The sequence below is a fragment of the Frieseomelitta varia genome, unplaced genomic scaffold, assembly GCF_011392965.1.
Source record: "Frieseomelitta varia isolate USP_RPSP 00005682 unplaced genomic scaffold, Fvar_1.2 scaffold_59, whole genome shotgun sequence".
Lineage (NCBI taxonomy): Eukaryota > Metazoa > Arthropoda > Insecta > Hymenoptera > Apidae > Frieseomelitta > Frieseomelitta varia.
The window spans coordinates 99,088-123,730 of NW_025110356.1; the positions used below are offsets into that span (position 1 = coordinate 99,088).

At 41.7% G+C, this 24,643-nt stretch overlaps 1 protein-coding gene across 1 annotated transcript in view; it reads left to right on the forward strand.

Moving 5' to 3' along the window:
• LOC122534377 (protein O-mannosyl-transferase TMTC2) overlaps positions 1–19,730 on the forward strand; it is a 65,142-nt gene extending 45,412 nt beyond the window's left edge. Inside the window, exons 5-7 of the mRNA XM_043664942.1 lie at positions 793–908; positions 11,714–11,720; positions 19,715–19,730. Of these exons, the coding sequence (XP_043520877.1) occupies positions 793–908; positions 11,714–11,720; positions 19,715–19,722 (131 nt within the window). The 3' untranslated portion in view covers positions 19,723–19,730. The remainder of the gene's footprint in view (positions 1–792; positions 909–11,713; positions 11,721–19,714) is intronic.
• The last annotated feature ends 4,913 nt before the right edge of the window (positions 19,731–24,643 follow it).

The following is a 24,643-nucleotide window of genomic DNA, read 5'->3' on the forward strand; positions in this document are numbered from 1 at the left end:
TGGGCGAAGAAACTTTATTGTTTCACTTTCTTTTCGCTTATGGCTTTGTACCATCGAATCAAAAATTCGATTAACTTCCGATATTAAATATTATAATGTGTATAAATGGAGATTAGCAAGATTGTTAATTTACTTGGCAATTTAGGAATGCTATGTTTTTTTAGTTAATTATACTTTTCTAACATGACTTTATACGAATTTTACTGATATGCAATTCCTTTTACGATTTAAACTACAGAAATTTTCTTTCTGAATATCTTGAATTTTTATTTTCCTGCATAAGAAGACGTCGTTTTTATTTATTGTCCCTGTTTATGAAAAAAATATATATCAGTGCATCACAAAATTCAGTGTAACTTGTTATATACTTTATCAGTATTGTTTTCCTTTTGTAATAGTAAAATCTTGTATCTTGGTACGTAGGTTTGTCATTTGCAAATATAAAAAAAACATGATCAAATCGAAAACTTTTTTTATTTCTTTCTTCACGATTTTGATTGAAGATTCTTAGTTTATTCGCTCTATTCGCTCTCGAAGTTCTGACACTTTAATTCTGGACACTTGAGTGTGACACTGCACGATAATAATAAATTTTTTTAAATAAGTTTAACGCAGAGTACACGAGCCACGCAATTTTTGTCAAATGATCTCAACAACATAACATTCGTTGACTCAAATAAAATTCGTACAAATGGAATTTCACTATGCTCGGATGGCTCCGCTCCTTAGTCACTTTCTTCGTTTTCTCGACGTGGCCTTGTCGTAACGAATGTCCCGTTGTGATTGTTGCAGCTTATGGTAATTTGGGCAGCGTGCTGAGCGCCCAGGGACGCGTCGCAGAGGCAGAGGAGGCGTTCGTCCAGGCGCTTCGCTATCGACCGAACATGGCCGACGTGCACTACAATCTGTAAGTAGAACCACCTGCAGTCCTAATAATCTACTTTTCCGTTTGTTCTCTCTTTCTCTCTCTCTTTTCCACTGCTAATCGCGCACAGCGAAAGAAGGAGCAGCCTCGATCTCGCTTCAACACGATGATCAGGTGGAACCCGAGTTTATCTAAAAGAAACAACCTCTCGTTACTTTTTCCCGCGGGTTCTTCTTTCTGATTAAACGTCGCGATACCGGACTCTGTGACAGACTCGTTAAAGAGAGTTCCGAGTCAATTTTCCGAGACAGGAGACGAGACGTTCGACGCGAGAAGAGCACAAGAGACGAGCGAAGAAGAAGGTTTCATTATATAGAAAAAAAAAAAAAAAACGATCCAAATAAAATTCCACGCTACTCCGTGTCCTGTTTCGTCATCCAAGATTTATGAAGACGCCGCACGATGGCGAAAACTTTCTCTCCCCGCCCGTCACCTGGCTTTGCTACGTGTCGCGAATCCCGCTGAAAATCCTAACATCCGAAATTCTAAAATGCAGCCAAAGAGAGAGAAATAGAGACAACGGGGACAGCGGCAGCCGGTGCGCGGTGGTACGTAACGCAATCGTCCCCTTTCCCACTCCACTCGCCACCCTCTTGTGTTACGAACACGCGCAACGTGGACGCTGACCCCGAATCCCAGGGACGGGGGCTGTCGAATTTGCGTAATCCGCGAGCAAAGCGCGCTGCCGCTCCGCAAATCTCGCAGGCAATGAAGTCTCTCTCCTGACTTAAGCAGCCGGCTGCCACGGCAGTGTCCGAGAAATCCAGAGAAAGAGAGAGAGATTCGTTTGAAAACGAAGCGTCGAATCCGTGCACGATGAATCGATACACAAAATCGAGGAATTTCGCCGATCCGCGGATGCTCTTTTTTTTTTTTTTTTTTTTTTTTTTTGAGGAGGAGCTGAAGCTCTGTAGTGTGCTGCTCGTGTGGTATTGTGTGCAACGTGAGAAAACTATCGATCCTTTCTCTCCTTGCCGCCGCGTTGGCCAATCCGGTGAGATACGCTCGTCTTTATCGCGCGCGCCAGGAAAGTCTCGCACAGATTCGGGAGGGAAATTCTCCGGAGGGAAAGCTGGCCAGGAAAGTCTCGCAAGACGTTCGATCGGCGCCGCGTCATCTTCCCGGGGGGTCGTTTCGGAAAGGGCCGGCAAGTTTGTCAAGCTGGCGAGTCGATAAGCCACCGCCAGGCATTCCTCGAACTCGAGCGTGTTGGCGATAAGCCGTACAGGTTCGCTGCGAGAGACGCGATTGTCCATTATCTCGAGCGGAGTGTGTGTACATCCGTCGTCGAGGAGCGCATTCTCAAAGAATGGAATCTCTCCCGCAGAAACGTTCACGAGGAACGGGGTCAAACAACGAGCCCTATTTATCCTCCTCCGTTTCTTTTGGGGTGTTCATGTACCGATACGCCGCTCGTGCATGGATTTTCCCGGCTTTTTACTCTTTGGGGGGAGATTATGTTTCATAAAGCGCGCGCAAAGATAGTCACGATGGAGGCGACGTTGTGAAATTCCTCGCTGCGGCTGTGCGCTCCATTTTGCGAGGGGAAACAAATTGTCCGGGTTCGTCCGCCGGGGTTTCGCTCTTTCACGAGGATGGAATTACACGTTTGGATAAATCGCGCGCGGCTGCGACGTAACTCGAGTGAATTGTGCTCCTCGGGAGAAACGGTGAACGTAATTAGATGTTGATCGAGGAATGGAGGCAATTTGAAACGATTCACTTTGCAGTTTATTGATGTGTGTGTGATTGACAGTCGTAAGAAGACGCATGTGTAGAGTATATTAATAGGTAGAATTACGAAGATGAACGTAATTCGAAATTGAACGGAGTTTTCATGACTCATCGATAATTGATCTTGTCGGAATTTCAAAATAATATTTATAATTGATAAAACTTTCGTCGGAAAGGCTCGACATGTGTTTAGCTTTTTGTAATTTAGGTTGGTATCTCATGTTCAAATTAATATTACATACACAGTGCAGTTACGTGTTAAGTTATGGACAACGACTCTGAATCACTCGTAGATTCTTCTCTGCGCGAGAAAATGTTCTAAATAAAAATTGCGTGTTTTCAAGGAATGCATACTTTGTCTTTTTATTCAAGTAATCATTCGTAGTGCTGTAAATTCAATGACAAATATTTGAATCGTTCACAGACGTCGTATCGATCAACTCGGTAAAATAGAAAACGCAGAAATTTGGAATTATTACCATTACTTCCTTTTGACGAACGAACTTGTAAAAAGTCATTTATTTTTTTAAAAATTTCAATCCTCTACTCAGAAATCATCAGTTCCGTATCGTTTGTTTCCGATGAATCAACTTACGAAAGTTGATCGTCCATTTTCAGAAATTGAATATTAACATGCAATCAAATTATGAAACTATTACTCGAGTATATAAATATTTTCTCTCCGATGAACGAACTCGTGAAAGTGAGTCGTACATTTTTTAAACGGCAAATATTAATCGGTGTCATTTTCATTCGCTGAATGAATTTTAATCGAATGAAAATTAAATCGAATATTAGCCATTTGCTCTGGGCAACTGATTGCGGACCACAACGAGTGACCAAACCGTATACAATAATTCTTTTTAAACTCGTCGATATGATATCGCTTGATAGAAATTATCGAGAAGTAACAAATTTATTTTGTTTCATTTAAATGTACTTAAAACTGAGGGAATTTAGAACAACGAAATATTATATTTTATATAAATATTAAATAATATAATATTAATAAAAAATACAGTCGATCAGGTTTATCAAAAGTTTCCCTCGTTTCCCTCACGTTTCACGCGAACAGTCGAAAATCGCGGCGAGTTTGAGTTTCACTTTCGACGCGAATGTACGAAAACACTGCTTCCTTTCCAGCGTCGTTCCATGTCAGAACGTTCCCGCGATAAATCGATAATCCCGCGGCGGTAATCCTTGCTTCGAACGCTCCGTGGCAGAGCAGCAAAGCAACAATCTCCCCGTGAATAGGAGAGAGGCGTGTCGGGCGAGTGTCGTGACCGACTGATTGCAACGACGAACGCGGAGTTTTCGAGTCGGCCGCTATTCCGTTTTCCCCGTTGTCGCGAGATCGCTCCGCGACGCGAGCATACACGCAAAAGAAACGGCCTGCTGCTCGATAAGCCAGGTACGTTGTCCCTTCGACGGATCGATCGACCGGACACGAACGAACAGAACGAACGAACGGCACGTGAAGCCCGTTGTTCGGACGAGATTTCACGCCTACCTGTGTGTCTTTCGCGGTTTTGTTCCCACCCTGTCCGGAAGACTGATGACCGATGCCGAGAGGAACGATAGATGTTGATTTATTAAAACCTCGCGGTCCTTCCGCTTTCTCTCTCTTTTTTCGTTTCGATCGCTTTTCGTCATCCATCAGAGGCGGAAAGGCGATTCTGAATGGGAAATTGATTAGTCACGGCCGGGGGAGAGAAAAAAGGTAAATTGTCCCTCTGGTGGTTGGCTGATCGCCTGGATCGTTTTGGATAATAATGTCACGAGATCCGTGAGTAATTAACGGACGGCTGTTCCGTGTCGTCGCTCGAGGGACGGCGTTCAAGTACAATAAGCTTAGGAGTATGATGAAAAACTGAAGATTCGTTGGCGAGGTGATAACCAAGGGAAGAAAAAAGATACAAGGTCGGAGAGAGAGAGAGAGATGAAGAGAAGAGGTTAAAAATTAGAGGAGGCAAGGTTGCATCCGTGACACGTTGATTAAGCGTCGAAACGGGAATTATTGGCCGTTTCACAGGCGGTTCGACATGCCGGATACGCCAATGGCGGTAATTACTCGACGGTAAATAGAATCAGTTGATTCGGCGGCGAAATTGACACCGAGTTCAAAGGAAGGCCGTGCGTCGCTTAATTGTCGTCGCGACGCCGGAGGTGCGACGCCGTGGTTACACGGCCGACGTTAAAGCAAGCATCTGTGCCGTTGCGGCGCATCGGCGCGCGAAACTCCCCCGACGCGCTCACATCAGAGCAAAAGAGCGAGCGAGATGGTTCCACGACAGTGGAACGACCGGGGTACGTAGGATGACATCCACGCACGTATCACAACCCTCGCGCAGAATGCAACAGAGTGTTACAAGTGTAGTGTAAGGGTGGTGTGGCGGTGATGGTAGACGGGTGAAGTGCAATTGAGGGTTTTCATAACGACGCCGCCGCCGACGCGAAATTACGCGGCCAAGCGCTGCCGTCCCGGTGAAAACACTAACGAAATCAAAGTACGATCCAAGAGAATTAATTTGCTTATTGTCCCGATGAAATTGACGTGAAACGAGCCACGCGAGCCGGAGCGACTCGGCGGGGCGCGCTAATTGGCCCCGGTGACAAGCGCGCCGCCGCTTCCTCCCTTTGGTCTTTGAGAATTCCGCGGCCCAGTTCTGTCTCGCGATCAAGACGAACTTCGTTAAATGCCTGTAAATATTTACGTCGTTTCTCGTCGGGCGAGAATGTTCTTTGTACCATACCTGTCTGCGGGAAAGGGAATGTTCTTGGGTTCGTGCGAGATTGTCGCAGGATTTCTAGAGTTCGAGGCGCGCAGTCCAAGAGCTTTCAAAGTCATACCGATGGCAGCGAAGTTCTCTTGAAATTTTGTCCCTGCCTCTTTTGGATTTTTCAACAATTTGGTTAACACCAGCGAAATAAACACACTGTTGATAAGAACATCATTTCTATTTCTTACTCATGTTATTTGATATTTTACCATTATGTGCTGAGAATAATGGAAATTATACTGCGCCGAAAAAGTGCGTGGCAGTCAACGTGTTGAACGTATAAATAGAAAGGATCGCTCGCTTTTTCGTTTGCCTTTATCTCGTTTCAACTTGCTTCAGTTGATTTCATCATTGATGAAATTGAACTTCCATCATTTCTAATAACCATCGGTGCACGAGAATGGCACGTCTCGAGCAAGTTTTTCTTCAAAGTTCATCGTTTTCCGGTCATCGGCGACGTTACTGAAGCGATTACTTCGAAATTAATGCTTGAAAAACGAGGACTTTCAGGAGAATTTATTTCAAACGCGCCGTTGCTAAACGTTAAAAGTTATTAAAGGCAGTTTAATTCGAATTACATTTTACAGTCTCCTGAAATTGTATAATTGTCTGGAGGAAAGTTTCATCGTCAAAGAAGAGTTTAAATTCGCTTTCACAGCCTTGATTGTGTCTCACATTTCGAAAATATTACGCACTTTCGTTAGAGACAATGTCCTAACGCCCACTATCAATAGTGATTTATTTGTTATATATTTCTGTAGTGATTCTGATAATTTATATTTATATCACAATACTACAAATAAATGATAACTCCGTAATTAATTTTAGTTGTTTATATAAAAATATTATCAATATCACAAAATATACAATTACTAATAATTTAATGAAGATTACATAATGGAAGTTAAATGACGAATAATTTCTACAAATCACCAATTTTATAGTGATTATGATAATTTATATTTATATCACAATACTACAAATAAATAACAACTCCGTAATTAATTTTAGTTGTTTATATAAAAATATTATCAATATCACAAAATATACAATCACTAATAATTTAATGAAGATTACATAATGGAAGTTAAATGACGAAATAACGAATGAAGAATTTCTACTATGGCCACAATATATACAAGTGTCAGTAAACATTTCCGTGGTGATAATAAAATTAATAGCTATTTTTAAATATTCTATTGTTTATATTAAAAATACACATCTCGAAACGGAACATAGATGTCGTTGATCTAAATTCTTCCAAGTAGAGGTCGCTACATTTCTACTGGAACTAACCCCATCTCGGGGCCAAACATTTCATCGTCGTTCAAAGTGAAATAAACGCAACGAATTGGGCCATGACCGTAAAATCGACTCTGTTCGTGGTTTCTAGAGCCAAGTCGCGTTGTGGCAGATGTCGGGGAAATATCGAGGGAAGTTTGCTCTTTTGGGGGATGGGGCTGTAGAAGATAGAAGAATTAATGGTGGTTTCGGGAAGGTCAATATTGAGGATGTCGTTTATTGGCCGTGGAGAATCGTAGATGGGAACAGAAACTGGAACGTTTAAGGAACGATGACCTCGCCGGCCTGCTAACGAACGGCCAGCCGACGCAACGAAGATAATAACGACAATTACGAAGACGAACGACTCGTAAAATCGAACGGAATAACCGCGCATTCTGCGGGCGACGGTGAAACAACAATTGACAGGAAAAATCGTACGCGATAATGCGTAATCGATGAGTATAAATTTTTGTGAGCAACGAGTTTTTGTGAAAACTTTTCATTCTGATCCACAGTGCCGGTTTACTGAAGATTGCAAAGAAACATGAAGGGCTTTTTAGTATCGCTTCACTTTGAAAATTGTTGTTTACAAGGAGATACTTTTTTTGTTAATTGCTGAGATCCAGAGAAATGTTACTCGAAATTTGACTCCATACTTAACTTAAAATTCAGGAATTAGCTGAGGCAGCGGAAATTAAATGTGTAAATACTCGAATTTTTTCCATAGTATTTTATTGAATGTATAATAAATTCAATATATAAAATTGAATATGTGTTATGTATATGATGTTAAGTATATTTAATTTCTTGCAATAAATATATGTCGATCATCTTTGATCCACTCTTTCCACTTTAATTCAGTTTCAACGGAAATTTGATGGCAATAAAAGCTCTACAAAAGCGTAATTTACGACCAACAAAAATACGTGTCTGATAAAAAAAAAAACATGTGTTTAGGTGCATACGCTCAAACGATTTGACGAAACTAACAAACGAATACCAATAACTGTCAATTTAGAAAAAAGGAGAAATATTCCACGGTAGTTTTTTTATAACGAGAATGAGACAATTGAAAATTATCGTCCTCAGCTGGTGTATCTATCGATTAGATTTAACTACCCCGAGACTAGCTCCATTTCTCCCTACGATAATTCCCAGTCGTTTCAATCCTCCTCTATTCACCGTAAAATAACCAGAGGCATCGCCGTCGACGTGGCAGCGATCCCTATAAATTAAAACCCCTCGTCGAAATGGAAATGGTAAAAAATACGCGTGTAAACACGATCGAATTTCCGCGGTACTTTTCCAAACAAAATACTGCATGCAAAATGGATCCAATTACCAGCCGACCCGGCAGCATTAATACGCGATTGATTTTGCTAAACGCAACCGGCCGCGGATAAACAGAATTTCGCTCGGCTTCTCTAACCTGCGATCATCGGACGCAGCTGGAATATCGAATTAGTTTTTGGAAGATTCCAACACGCGGATCCAGAGAGAGAGAGAGAGAGCTGCCACTCGTATTTTCCCCGCCGTTAATTTGCATACGACCGGCCGCCTCGATGGATATATATATATATATATATCGATCCCCGCGCCGCTTGGTACACACGGAACGAAACGCTAGTGGTGGTTGACGTTTGATTGATTAGCTCCATTGAAAACTAGACGTCGAAAGTTACCGCGTTACAAATGACACATTGCGCGCCGCCGATCCCCGGTTTATACGCCGGCCCGGAACAATCGTGTTTCCCTCCCAAGATTCCCAGCCGCGCGTCGGTTTAAAATTCAAACAGCACCTTCAGCCCGAAATATGAAGCACGCTCCGTGAGATTCTCGTGGAAATATAACGCCGCCGGAATATGAAAACGGCTCGTCCCGACTCCGTCTTCTTCTCTGGCAAACACGATCAAAAAAAAAAAGAAATAAGAAAAGAAGACCCAGATCGATGACTCCAACCGCTTCTGCTTCCTCCCCCCCACCTGATAAGAAGTATCATCCTCGTTCGCACGGTGATATTTAATTCGCGTTACGCGATTTGACTGGACAGAACGAACGGCTGGAATCGACGTTCACCTCTCGACGTGCAGGAGGATCCCCGTTCTTGGACGGAATGCGGAAGGGATGCCGTCATTCGGGCTGAGAGAGGGTGGGTGGGAGGCAAGCCTGCGAATTGAATGGGAAATTGATGGGCCTCGGCCTGTCGGCCGTGTACGCGGCGTATATCCGCCATAGACCCCAACTAGATTCCTGTTGTGTCCTGCCTCGTGTATACAGCCTGTACCTCGAAGCGTTTCACCGCTGCTCCACCCCCTTAACCGCTCTCCTCCGCCTCCATCGCGGCGACGCTACACACGTCGTGTTCCTCGCCGCATACAGAAACCAGAGCCGGCGACGGGCCGACCGGACCGGACCGGACCGGTGCATACACACACCTGCAGCTAGCCTAGCCAGCTACTCCTTGCCGAGGTAAACCGTCGTCGCTCCGTTTCGACCGGTGTTTACCCATGCTGACCGCTTGAATATGTATCGTCGTCCCGCCGGCGCTTTGATTGTGTACGCCTTCGCATTTGCATGCGGAAGTGAGTGTCCCGCTCGCGTCCACCCTCAAGACGCAACAGTCGACACACCGTCGGCTACGTAGTTGGCTCCTACGACGCTCTTCCAGCGTAGAACGCGCTTCGCGTTTCGATATCTCGCAGCGTACACCTGTTGGGGCTCTTCTGAAGAAGAGTCTTATTATTATTATTAATTTGTATGTATTATTAAATAATTTATATGTGTATATTATTGTTATTATTAATTTATATATATTACTAAATAATTTATATATATATATATATATTTGTCATTATTAAATAATTAATCTACGTATATATATTATATATAATATATATGTAGATTAAATAATATATATATATATTAATAATAATGTATAATAATATATTATTATTAGTATATATTATTAAATTATATATATATATCATTATCATTAATAAATAATTAATCTACATATATTATATATTATATATAATATATATGTAGATTAAATAATTCATATATATATATATCATTATCATTATTAAATAATTAATCTAAACACATATATATTATTAAATAATTTATATATATCATTATCATTATTAAATAATTAATCTACATATACATATTATATATATGTAGATTAATAATAATATATATAATAATATATATATTAATAATAATACATAACTATATATATTATTATTAAATAATTAGTCTACATATATATTATTATTAAATAATTTACACAGCCCAGTTTGGGTCTCTCGTATCTTAAAATTAGTCTACATATATATTATTATTAAATAATTTACATAGCCCAGTTTGAGTCTCTCGATCCTTTAAAATTCGAGTATCTCTTCTAAATTAATAATTTATTAGACATACGTAGGTTAATACTTTTGTCTAGTGTATCGAAACGACTCCGTTTAAACAAAAGTTGCGTCTGCATTTTCCAAGTGCTTCGAGTGACACTCACGGGAAGAAGTAAGCCTCTTCTCTGCAGCTCTCTTCCATCTTCTATTTTCGAGACGCAACCAGTTACAATTGCGAGAATCAGTCTGTAGAATTGTAAAGGAAGGATTTCTATCAGATTGCAATTTGTAGGTGACGTGACGTAAAGGAAATGGAAATTTTTCAACTGGAAATTCGTGGATCAGCGAACCAGGGATCTTTGTAATTCCTTAATATGCGGTTCACGTGCTCTGCGCGCACATGCATCAGGGATTTGAACTCTTAACTCGTTAATACACGTTTCTCGTGCCATGTGTATTTTAGTAGAACCTACACGATTTTGAACTTTCGCGTTGGACGAATCTCCAACGTTGCAATCTTCGACGAATATTTCGATGCATAAACGATTTATTCAGTGAATGAGCCAATCCTCTTTTGGAGGATCCAGGCTGGTTCAATTTTTTTTTAGACTTTTCATTTGCATTCTTCAATGACACGATTGTCTGATCGATGGTATAATTGTTAGAAAGTTGGTGAAGATCCTGAATTTCTTGGTGGTTTATTAGCATTTACTGTCATCTTCCGGCCAATGTCTAACAGAATTGACAAATTCATGTGGCATTTTTCTTTTTAAACGGATATCTAAACAGCGTAGTTTTAAAAAGTTCGTCATAGGATCGTTAAATATACGTCAGAATTGTAGATGTTAAGTAATGACACTTGTATTGAATTTGTAGGACTTCATGAGGATTGAACAAAACCTAGCAAACAGGTTTCAGCGATCAAGTTTCACCAAGATCAAATTCTATGTAGAACTAAATAGTAAGAGAAAAAATTATATAACATATAAGTCTATATAATATAATATACATTACAACTTTTATAATATAATATATAGGTCTAGAAACGCTTTAAAAGTTGCAACGTTGTATCGATTCGTTATTGGTATCGTCACAATTCTATCTTGTAATTTAAAGTTTCTTTAGCCATGTTTGGGAAAATGTTTGAACGCGCGGAAATTCGAAAACCAAATGAACTATATATTATATTATATAGGTTTAGAAACGCTTTAAAAGTTGTAACGTATATTATATTATATAGACTTATATGTTATATAATTTTTTTTCTTACTATTTAGTTCTACATAGAATTTGATCTTGGTGAAGCTTGATCGCTAAAACCTGTTTCCTATGTTTTACACTTTTATGAAACAGCACTTACGTTCATATATTCCTAAACATACCTAAAACGATGAAAACCTAAATGAAGTTTGATCGTTCAAACCCGTAAGAAAGACTAACTCGCGAATCTATGTTTCCACTCGCGAATAGAGCGTGATAAATGTTAATTTTTCATATTGCGCCAAGTTCATTCATCACCATTCATCTAACGTTTATAGAAAATCCCATCCTTGGTCGAATAAGTCGAAACGTCTGTTTGATAGAACGACGCTGATCCAAAGTGAAACACGAAATTTCCCGGCAACCGCAGACCCGGGATATGTAAATCCCGACTTATCTGTCTCCGGAGGAACAAAGGTGCATATCGCCATTTTGGGAGAAGCTCTCTCTCTCTCTCTCTCTCTCTTTCACTTTCGTGCAGTCGGCCCTCCAAGCAACTTTATCTGTCGTACGCGATGAACATACCCCTCGACTATCCTCGAACTTAAAGCACTCGGCGTCGGTGGTTAGTATGTAAGGGTGTTATCTCAGGTTTACGTCTGTGTTATCAGATACCACGTCGGTGGAGAAGCGTCGGAGTTACCGGAGCGCAGCGCGTCGCGCCATTTCACGGCCCGCAGAGCCGTCCTGAAGAACGCTACCTATTTTCCGGATGATCCTCCTGTTTCCGCTGCTCTTCCCTCCCCCTATCCAAGCTTTGGATTCGTTCGCTGCCTCACGTCGTACTCGTTTACCACAGCGAGTTCGCGGAACAGCGACCCGTCATCGTTCAGAATAGCCTTTAGAATTCCAATTTCCACTCGGCGAATCCGCATGTTTGCACGCGTCTATCTGTATCACGCGTTTCTTTCTTTTTTCTTTTTTTTTTTTATCTCCATCGGCGATCGCGTGCAAAGTGGAATTCGAGTTTAGCCTTGGCCCCACTGCGTTTAGAGCAACCCTGTGACGTCGAAGTCGGTGTTATCCGGAGTTTTGAGAAATCGTAGATTAACAAAACGTCAAAGTTGCCCGCGACCGGCAATTATCGCGCATGAGTTGCACTTTGCCGCGCGCGCGCGCGGCGCCGTTTCACAGGACAATGGCTTCAATTAGTTCAATTTGCACTGCGAGCCATCGCGTTGCCAACAGCTACCGAAATAAAAACAGAAAAACGGCGGAGAAAAAGTACCGTTTCAATGAATACGCGAATTTCGTATTTTATATGGCGCGCTGGTCGCCATAATAACGCGGCATCTGCTTCTGCTTCTGCTCGATCGTTTTCTTTAATGTCCGTGATACGCGCGCGCGGAGAATTCACAGCTGTATATATATATATATATATATATATATACGTATGTATACGTATTTCGAATGAAACTTTGTTCTCCACTTGTTGCGCGCAACATCAATCCCCGTTCCCCGGCCATATTGCGCGACGAAGTTTCGAGAGACTTTGCCTCGCCGAGTGTGTACATGCAGCCTGAGACCAGACCGATAGGGGGAGGGGAGACAACGTCGCATTGTTAGCAACGGCTTACTCAAAACGTCGCTAATCCTTTTCGCATTCCCTGTCGAATTAATTCCGGGACACGCGAGCGCGCGCATCCCGATAAAGTATCGTGGCTGCTCGATTCCATATAGTAGGTTCGAATACGTCCGTTCGCTTGCGAGATGTGTCTCGTATACTCGTTACACCTGAATAAGTGATCAACGATAATCGGGCGGAGTGACGGAGGACGACAATTCTCGTCGGATTTATCGGCGTGATCGCGCTGTGTTCTCGCCTATTTTCTCACCGGGGTTAATTTTTAATACGCCGAAAACGCGAATCTACCGCGGACTGTTGCGGCGCGGCAACTGCGTTTGACGGCTACCGGTTATCTTTCAATTTGTATGAATGGCCGCGATTAAAGCCGGCCCGAGCACCGGTTTACCTCAATGGGAATAATTGGTGCCGGTCGAGTGAAATATTTGCGTATCGATAGACGGGTAATGGTGTTGCTTTCAAAGAGATCTCCCTCCCTCCCTCCTGCTCTGCGTCCCTGCCCCAAACTCGGCAACGTAATTCGCCATAATGCCATTCCGCGGTGATTCGCGTACCTGCACGTCAACGTTATCGTTGGAGGATGGAGAACAATCGACGAACGAACGACGAGAGCTCGATTGAATTTCTCCTTCGTAGGATCTTCGTCTCTCTCTTTTTCTCACGATCGATACCCCCGTCAATATCCGGTGATTTAGTAATTTCCAGAGTCGAAGCATCGATTTCGCTTCCAATATTTCCACGTTTCTCCGAGGAATGAACATTCTTCTTGTAAAAAAAAAAAACAATTAGGAATTTACAATTATTAGGAATGCTGTTGCGCGCTCGATTAATAGTGTGTTTAACATTTTGCGCTGGCAACTGGTTCGCGGACCATAACGAGTGACCGTGTACAATAATTCGTCGCTTTCTCTTGATTTCGAACTCGTAGGTATGACATCGTTAGAATGGATAGAAATCATTTGTTTTGCCTGATTTACATTTACATGATGCAACATCTGATATATATAAAAGATAAATACAAAAATACAAAATAATAAAGTGTAAAATATAAAAATAGTAAAATAGTAAAATATAAAATATGATATATATATAAAAGATAAATGATATACGGAGTATATATTATTCTACTCAAGGAATATACACTCCTATATATACTATTTTATATGGAGTATATGCTTAAAGTAAATACTGAGAAGTTGTTGCAATTTGGGACAAAAAATGGAGGTTCACTCAACACTTTTGCACTCACTTTACGTCGGTGTCCTTTGTCAAATGAATTACCTTACACTTGCCTTCAGCTTGCTTTTAGTCTTTCAATTACATATTTCTTCGACTTTCGTTGATAGAAATTCATTTCTATTCCCGTAGCTAATAATTATAGCCGGTCGTAGAGCGATGTTCCTCCGACGTGCAATTTTTTCACGGATTCGGATCAAACGGTAGGCAAAGTTCTGCGAAACACAAATTGATTCAACGATGGACAGTGGAAGGTACGGCATTTAACCCGGGCCGTCAGCTCGCAGTTTCGCTCGACTACCCAACTGTGCTGCGCGCGACAACGACGACGAAACACCGTCCGAAGTTGCACGGCATTTCCGCCACGGAGTGAAAATCCCCCCGGGGCAACGACGGGACGTCCTGTCGTGTCCCATTCTAAAGATTCTATGCGCCACCGTCGACCGCGGCAGCGAGAAACGCGTCAAACTATATACCGGGGGGCACGAAAGTTCCCCGCCTTTCACTGCCGGTGGATCCAGCGATTGTCCAGCCAGGCTCTAGTCCGATCCGCGCCTCTCGTCTTCTCCTCAACTTTGAAAATTAGCGCGCAAGCTTCTCCCACCGATTCTGTTTCGAATCGTCGCTGCGAATACACGAAATGACCACGAAGCGGTGAAAAGAGACCGACAAATTGTTCAAGGGGTTCAAGACAGTCTCAAATTTTCAAAAAATCGATTTTCTTTCTTTTTTTTTTTTTTAGATAGTAGTTTGAAGTCTTAGGAATAAGATACAGTGGTCCTAGCGTTTAAAACGACTTTGAACTAGTATTATAATTGGATTCAATTTAGTTGTGAATTGTGAATTGTGAACCGCGATATTATAAGTAAAAAAAAAGTAAGTAAAGGATACATATGAAAAAAGTGACGTTCTGAAACTTTAAACGCGTTTGTCTCGAAACGTAGTATATTTTTTTATGTAAATGAATTTTACTTGAAGATCGCCTGTATTTTATACAACCAAGATGTTATAATCTTCTTAACCGGCTTTGAGACTCGAGTGCAACGAACTATGATCAGAATCATTCAAAGTCGAGTTAATTATAAAATATTACGAAATTATTGTACAGAGTGTTATAAAACTTTCTACGTTATTGAAAAGTAACAGAAATATTCAAAGTTGGTCAACCTTGTACAAACAGTTAAAAAAGAATATTTATATCATGGACGAAATGAATACAGTTGAAAAGAATATTGTCAATTGCTGAAAATAATGAGCAAACAAATAAATCTTAACGAACAAAGTTATTACAAAGTCAAACTGCAATTGTCTGAGCAAAGTTGGCTGAAAAATTTAATTTTCTCAGGATATTTCTCGAGACTGCAGAATGGATTAACAATTTATATTTTACACTCATGCTCAAAATACTGGAGCAATTTTTTGCTTTCTCTAGAAGAAATAAGAATATTACAATTGTTCGTGTAATATCACATTTTTACATGTAATCAATTGCAATTCAAAAGTGTGTAAAAAAAATTCATTCAAGATTCGAAATTGTAACATGCTTCAAATTTTCTGCAACGATCGATCTGAAATTTAAATGTCGGAATCTTTAATCTTTAAAAAAAAAAAAAAAAACTCGCATCTTCAGCTCGTTATAAATATTTCATATTCTTCGAGGGGAAACTTCCTCGATAACAGACTCGGTCAACGTTCGTTAATGAGGATCTTAGCTTTTGGATTATGGCAAAACCGTTTCGACAAACAATCCTCCAAGATTCCGCAAACATAAACCTGGCTGACTTAATCGTCTACAATCTGCGTCCAGATTCACACGCTCTTACAACTTGTGTATCGGTCAGCGAGAAATACACGAGTAACTACATTACACACACGTAACTGAAAGCTACAGATTGTTAGTAGATTAATTTTCTCCTCCTTGGAGGAAGGTGTGTCCCCTCCTTCGGTTGTGGTCTTCGACGTCGATAATGGACGGTAGTTTACGTCAAAAAGCCTGATCGAATGAGTAGATTATTCCAAGGTCAAGCCGAGCTTTTCACCCAGAGAGAGAGGAGAGTTTCTGTTCAATTCGAGTTTCTCTCCAAACCACTTTAAGAACGCTTCAGCGTCCTGAAACTCCTTTAAAACCTCGAGCGAGACTTTTTTCAGATTTTTCAGTTTAGGTCGCCGAGGTTAATGCGTAATAGTTAAAGGAACACGAACACGAGCGAACTTCGATGAAAGTTCTAAGGCCACTTTACAATTAGAGTCCAACGTGAGAGTCAATCCCCGGAGTGTGCCAAGCTTTGAGAAGAGAAACAGGTATCGCGATGAAACAGGATGAAGAGTCAACGCGGTTAATATAGCCTCGCGTATATAAGATGAAAAATGTTCCTTTGAAACTTCGAGGAGTAAAGGAAGAAAAAAAAAGAAAAAGAAAAAAGAAAGGAACAAAGAACCTGTTTGGACGGTGAATACCAGGTTACGGAGGGGGTGTTTTAAGTAAACTCGGTGCAAAGTCGGGCGAACTTCTCTGTGTCTAGCGCGAGGCATCGTCCCCGAGTCTGGCGCATGCACGCCAAGCGATAGTTTGATACGTTAATCCGTTAAGTTGGAAAATTTATCGAGTTGGAACTTGGTTTAATCTGGGACCGATGTAGACGCAAGCAGCCCAAGTTGTGTGTTACTCTTGTAGCCAGCACTGTAATGTACACCGAGAGAAGACAGATACGAAAGCAACGGGGATGGAGAAAGAGAGAGAGAGAGAGAGAGAGAGAGAGAGAGAGAGAGAAGTCGGAGGCGTGCATAAACCTTGACAGAGACAGGTGGAGCGCTACCAGGTTTGGAGACCTTAAAAGCGACAAGACACGAGCCGCTTCGGAGTTATCTCCCTGACGTCTTGCCGAGCTCGAGGCTCGTCAAGGCTAAACCAACTCCATGAATTAATTAGTCGGCAAACGACGGTGGAGGACCGTCTACCCAGCGGCTCTGGCTACTCGCGCGGAGGCACGAAAGGCTCCAAGCGTTTCTTAAGTTGGCGCGCGTAAAGGCTTGCCTGGCCGAAGAAAAGGCGAGCCGGCCGGTGTTTGTGAATTGGCTAAACGAGACAAATAAACCGGCGAGCCGAGCAGCAACTCGTGTACCGTCGAGTTTAGACAATGGTGCTTTAACTGCGGAATTCATGAATCGTCGATGACTTCGTTCTACGAATTTCCACGGGGCGGGAGGGTGCATTGAGCGTAATGAACGCCGTTGAGGGGAGAAGCGAGGAGAGACGTCTGGTTAATCGTCATTGAATAATCCGTATTGACGTTTTACTTTTCGATGCGAATTAATCTTTTCGACGTTGAGGGTTAAATCTGTTGATTTATATACAAGAGCGAGTACAGCACGCGTTTTCTGTATTACGAACAACGTATTGTGGCTTTAATGTGATATTAAGGAATCAACTTTTAAAGTTTGATTGTTGATTGAATTGTGACGAATACGTATAAATAAATAAATGAATATGATAAATAGATATATAAATATATAGATTTAAATATGTAGAATTATAGAATAACTATATCACATATAGATATTAAATAAATATATAAATATATAGAATTATAGAATAACTAGATTCAGCTATAATGTAAATACATACAGAATTGTATACTTGCGGAGATATAAACGAGTATAATAAAATATGATATTCTCAAATGGTCGTAGACTTTCAAACACATAATTACTTGCGATATAATTTGTAATTCATTTATGTTACGAGAAGATTATGATAAACACAACTTTTTGCAACACAAATGAATTATATTATAGATTCAACTATCTGGTAAAATACATACAGAATTATATACTAGAAATATTAACGAGTATAACAGTAACAATTATCGTGACAAGCACAATTTCTATTTATTACACAGCGTTTGTTATTGTAACAACGTTGGAAGAACTAAAATTGTTACAATAGAAACAGGCAACCTTTCTAAAAATCAACCTTCGTTAATATCGAAAGATTCGAAGGGTAACGTGAAGTGTCAAAAGTGTAGTGTGCCGCAAACGTTTCATCGCGAAATATTTACGCGTTACAGCCGCAGTGTAGTTCGAACTGAAGAAATTTGCACGAGAGAAATTAACAACAAGCTGGCAGCTGATCAACTGAATCGTCGAATAAGACAACGGCAGATAAACGAAAAATTGCAGATAGTTCTGCAATTGTAGACTGTAGATAGTTCGAAACGTGGCCTGGCGAAAGTTGGAAACGTCAACGTCGCGGAAACCGAGCGACGCGGCTCGAGAGACGAGCGAGCAAACGGAGCAGTGACGTTTATTGGAAGTTCGGAGTTACGTGATCCCTGAAGATCAAACGACGATGAATAACCCCTCCCGTATCGTTTCGTATCGCGAATAGCATCTGATTCCGCGGAAGAAGAAGAAGAAGAAAAAGAGGAAACGTCCACGGGCGGGAGAGTGAGACGGATATACATAAATATGAATCTAGAAAATGAGAGAAAGAGAATGGATGGGACGTACATGCGAAAAACAGTCGGAAAGATAAAGGAAGTTCGGTGAGTGTGTGCTCGACCTGGATATCCGAGGCGCGCGCCAAAGTTTTCGAGAGCTCGACCGGCACCCATGGGAATCGAGCTCTCTCCACGTGTGTGTACCATGTTCTCTCTCTCTCTCTCTCTCTCTCTCTCTCGTGCCTGTGGAAGGATTCTTTCATAATATTTCTCGAAATTCTTCAAAATTCCGCGAAGGGAAATGCCCTATCCTGTACAAGCGATCGCGGGGATTTATGAAGAGAGAAAGAGAGGAAGAGAGAGAGAGAGAGAGAGAGAGTTTTCCATCCACCAGTTTCGGAGGAAAATGGTTCGTCCGACCGCCATTTGTCAACGGGGAAGATCCCCTCGTTCTCGTGGTTTACAATTACGCGAGACGAATCGATTTCGTGGTAGCTTGCGCCGCGGAAAAATAATTGCAGCTTTATCCGGTACGCGAAAATTGACGCGTCCCCCTCGATACACGGTTGCGCCGGCCAGCAGCTCCTTTTTTTTCTCCCCGGGAATCGGCGGAACCGATTGAAAAGCCACCGGCTGCGTCGAAATGGTATCGAGTTGGTCAACACCGACGGAAAAATTGATTACTTCTCTGTCCTGCGGCGGTCCCGGCGACCGTTCGATCGAAGGCTTAATACCTTTCTCGATACTCGTCAACCGGTTGACCAAGCCGCCGCGGCGATAATACCGCCGCCAGATATCACTGACAATTTATCCAATGAACACATCCTGTTATCTGCGCCACACTCCGCCAGACTCCTCCTCCGGAGTCAGTCAACCGAGTAATAGCTGAATCAAGTATCGCTTCTCTCTTTCTCTCGTCTCTCGTCTCTCGTTCTCTGCACGTGATACCTACTCGCTCGCGTTTGCACGTGATGAAGCGAGCCTGCCTCTGTCTCTGTCTTCAAAGGAGCCGAACCCGCTGCCCGCGTTCTGCACCGGGAATCTCCGTTGCGGAGGGAACGACAGCTCGTATTATTCCAATTTTTCGCTCTGTTGCTCCGATGAATCGTGAAGGGTGCAGTAGGGCAGAAAAATCGGGAGGAAAGCGCTCGATTAATGAAATTTTTTAACGTGACGCGACCGTTAAACCCCGGCATTGAATTACATTACGGATTTGAATGGATATACAGGATGTTTTGGGACCCACTTCGGCAGCTGATTGTACGCCTAAAAATATAAATATAAGTCCTATCTTTCTTCGTTTATGAGATATAATGAATTTTATAAACAGAGCAAACTCTGGTAAGCTAGTTTTACCAGGGATGGTACATTCAATTTTTATAATAATCATAATTGGGATGAAGAAAACCCACATGTTATTGTGCATTCAAGACATACATCAACACCAGTTTAGTTTAAACGTACGGGCAGGAATGATTGATAAATTTTTAATTGGACCTTTTTTTCTTGAGGGGGGAAACTAACAGGCACAAGTACGTTGATTTTTCGAGCACGCGTTTACACGAAATATTAGAGGAAGTTCCAGTCGATATTATTAGACTTCGTATGCGGTTTATGCACGATGGTGTTCCGCCGTATTTTAGCCGAGTGGCTAGGCAATTTTTAAATCAACACTTTGCAAATAAATGGATCGGTCGTTGAGGTCCTATTGCATGGCCTGCTCGTTCTCCGGATTCGAATCCATTAGATTTTCATTTGTGGGGACATTTAAAATCTATTGTATACGCAACATCGATTGAACATGCTGAAATACTACGAAATAGAATAGAGCAAGGCTAATTCGAGAAACACCAGGAATGATAGAGAGTGTAGGACCAGATGAATGACAAGACGCGTGCAGGTGGTCATTTCGAGCATCTTTTGTAAAAGTAATTAAAACAGAAAATTCATTATAAACGAAGACAGATAAGACATATATTTATATGACTTTTTTTCATTATTTTTAGGCGTACAATCAGCTCCCGAGGTAGGTCCTAAAAGTTACGAAACACTCTGTATAAAAAAGAATTTCGATATTTCAGAACTTGAGAGTCACATTTTCTCTGGCTGCTGAATAGTCTAATTTTTTTCTTTTTTAAGTATAAATAGTTCTGTAGAGCCGCATTGTTTCTGTGCTTTGAACCGTTGAATTCCTTCTTTAAATATCCTCGGTGTAAGGCGTTATCGTGAAAAAGATTATGCTCGCTAGCAAGATGTTGATTCATCGCGAAATTAAACTCTGGAAAGTTTTCTTTAGTAATTTAAAAAATTCTGTTTGAACAATGGATCGTTCGGATGTTAAAGTATTTGGATAATGAGAGTTCGAATGTGGAAAGTTCACTCCTCAAAACAGTTATTCACACAGGAAATCAGTGGAAGAATCGACACTTGCGACGCTTTAATTTTCCAGTCTGTCGCTCCGTAATTGCGAAAGTAGATGTACACAAAAACGTTGCCCTTTCAAGGATCCAAGCTAACCATTTGCACTGGAAATCAATAAAGGAATTGTTACACTTGTTATATCAATTTTTTCAAACTGTTATTCGTAATCACGAATCGAATCGTGGCAATATTATCAAGTTCGAGCGAGCAACCGTTCTCCCTTTAATCCTGCTGTTTTCCTCGCGTCTACATGACCCGAAATAGATATTACGTTTCATATATATATAATTGTTAAATATTTGGTTTCAGCATCCAATAGAGTTTTATGACCTTTTATGTCTATATTTTTTTATAAATAAAGCGTTACGAGGGAAAGAAGATATGTCGCGACGAAGAAATGAGAAGAATAGAATTGAAGGATATAAATTTGCTCTAGAATTTGATAGAGATGTCTGTTATCACGATATCAGCGTAATCACGAAAATAGTGCGATAATATTGACAACTGTGAGAAATTAGTTAAGAGTTATTTCAATTCTTCGGTCATTAATTACCGGTAATTGGAATTTACAATAGAAATAGTTATTAATTAATCGGCAACAAAAGTCAAATTAACTCGTCGTTGCCAGAATTTTTTTCTTTAACACTTTCTATTAATAGTGCACTGTATTGTTTCACAATATTTATGAAATTATATTTCAGCATTTAATGTACGTAATTGTACCGCGTATTTCTGATAATGTACAATGGTACAATATAGTAAATGGATTTTCAAGCCGACAATATATTGAACAAAGCGTCTCAAGTATGAAAAAATGTATTTTGTCTCGTTTATTGCGGAAATATGAACGATTCCGAGTTCTTTCTTCAAGGAATTCAAACTAAAAAACTAATCGTACCAATTTTTTTCCACCAAATCCAATTGAAATTAATATTGCGCTCTTACAGCACGCTGAGCTCCTCATCTCAAATTTCCAACAAGTGATAGTTATCACTATTTTGAAATTTTGCACAAATAATTCTCGTTGAAAATTAATTTCTACGCTCAGTATATTGTATCGTCTATCAGTAATTTATTTACGAAGCAATATTATATTCACTTCTAATAATAATAATCATTCGAATGGTATTTAACACGATATTTTGTTGATTATATCTTTCTAACATGCGATATCGTTTAAATTTATAGCAATCATCAACGTGCACGCAACGAAATTAATTTCAATCTCTGAAAGAAATAATATCCCATTTTTCAAACTTTCGTTAGAAGTAATAAAAAGTCTAGTTTATGCGAGTTATTTCGAATTATGTAAATTGCTGAGTATCAATTGACTCAGACAATCTGTCAGAAATTTCTTCTTTCTGAAATTCATTTGTCGTTATTACAGCTTTCACTCTGTTCAGATATACTATTCGTGTCGTACAACACTAAATGCTTACGTTCGTTACAATCATGTATCGGCAAATTATAAAAAGAGGATGCTGTTGGCTCAGAAGGAACAGTCGAACAGGGGTAATTCCAGTTTTCTTTCGTCTTCCAGATTATCACGCGCGGTTACTTAAAATCATCATCGTCATCGGATAAATTGTCAATCGTTCCAGGGAGCGTGAACGCGCAGAGCCTCCAACGTTCTGCAACGGCGGTGGCGGCAAGTTAGCGATAGTAAATAACTTCCGGATCGATACCGTTTGTTTCGTGCGCCCGCGAGCCCGTTGCGCCCTTCATAAATTTTTAACAGGCCGCCACTGGGCGGAATATAACTAGAGGGCTGGACTGCGCCGGTTGGATCGCCGCTCGATCTACGAGGGATCTTTGAAATTCGAAGTCAGCCTCGAGTATTCCCCAATACCAAAGTCGCGATAGCACGGTCAATTTCGCGAACAGACAGACAGACAGAGAGACAGACAGACAGACAGACAGACGAGTAGAGAGAAACACAAACGTAAGCACACACGCACGTAGGTACACACAGAGAGGGGAAATCCCGAAATCTGTGCACGATCCTGCGGCTATGGGGCACAGGCTGTCGTTTGTATGCCGACCGAACGTTTGTGCATCGTACGTAGCCGCTTGTCAGACGGCAATGTCTGATAATACAAAGCCCCATACTGCATGCGGCTTTCCGTCCTACAGCGCAATCAGCACGAACAATCAGTTTGCGGAATAGCCGCCGCTGGACACACAATCGGCATCTTCCGGTGATTCACCGGCTTAAAATACGATTATGATTCCCTTTTGTCCCCTAAATCGTCCTGCTCTGCGCCCCGTGTATCTTTCCTCGCGGTTTCGCCTAACATCGTTCAACCTTCCGATGAGACATCGCGCATCGTTCGATTCGCGACGATAGTCGGCTCGATCGACAGGCACGCTGGTCAGCCAACCAAGGTTCCCAAAGTGGCCACCGGAAGAGAAGAGGCCACTTGGCCGCCGGTTGTCTCGAGCACTCCACTTCATCGCGGACGAACGCTCTTGTCAGATCGAGCACGGTCCATCCTTCGACTTTCTCCGCATATTTTTCGTCCGGTTCACGGCCCTCGACCGGCTACTTATTTTCTCTCGTTCCCGGCCAAATATGTGTAGGAATTTTGGTATGAAAAGGTGAGAGGTTGTTTATTTAAAGAATTTTGTTTAATGGTGATTACAAGATGAAGATTAACACTAAACTTGCTCGCTCAAGACTCACAACTCACTGTACTCACCGAATGCTCGAAACTCTCTGACACTCTTTTCTTCCTCATCTGCACGAGACATTCATCGTTCGTGCACACACTATACCCTTAATACTTCAAGTACTAGGGAAGGCTAGAACGAACAATCCCAAGTCCCAGGCCTCCTAACTTTCGCTACAGCACGTGGCACGCCACTTTGACACATTTGGCTACAATTCCCCGAACTGACATACGTATTTCCTTCTCGATGTGCTCTCCGCGTTGTGAATCCCGGTCCTTGAAAGATACGACCAGTGCGTATATATATCCATCTTTGCGCAGACCAGTTAAAAGGCCATTCGATCGAGCATGAATTTCAATCAGGTGGCGAGCGATCCCGTTCTCGAAATAATACAGCCCTTGGTAGCTCGTAATTTCCACTGCAGCCCCGGATGAAGTCCCAGAAACAAGCCCTCGCCACCGTGAAACCCGACGGACGGTATTTCTCGAAACCAAATACCCCTCGGACCGCGTTCTCCGTCCTACGCACTCGTACGGCCCGGTCTCTCCATCTTCCTGTCTACCTTCCGCCTCGTCCTCCCTCTCCGTGTCCCTGATTTGATTACAATTCACACATCTCTACCGTCCAACCTAACCCTCGGACGCTGCCGCTTATCGGTATCCCCAAACCAGCTCTCCGGACGGCTATACATACACGTCTCTTTATCCATCCTGCTAATCCCTTCCGCTGTCTCTGTCCTTCAGCGGTCGCTATACACGCAGAGTCTCTCTTTCGGCCCACTTCCATCAACCGGTCCATTCGTTCCCTGCCTCTCCTTTCGGACACCGTACACGCACTTCTCTTTCCAACCTTTCTATCCGGGTGAAATCTCTCTATCACGATGCCCACCATTGGCCCAGCCTGTCGATTCGATTCTTTCTCGTCTCTATTTTCCTCTTCTTCAGAGCGTGTTG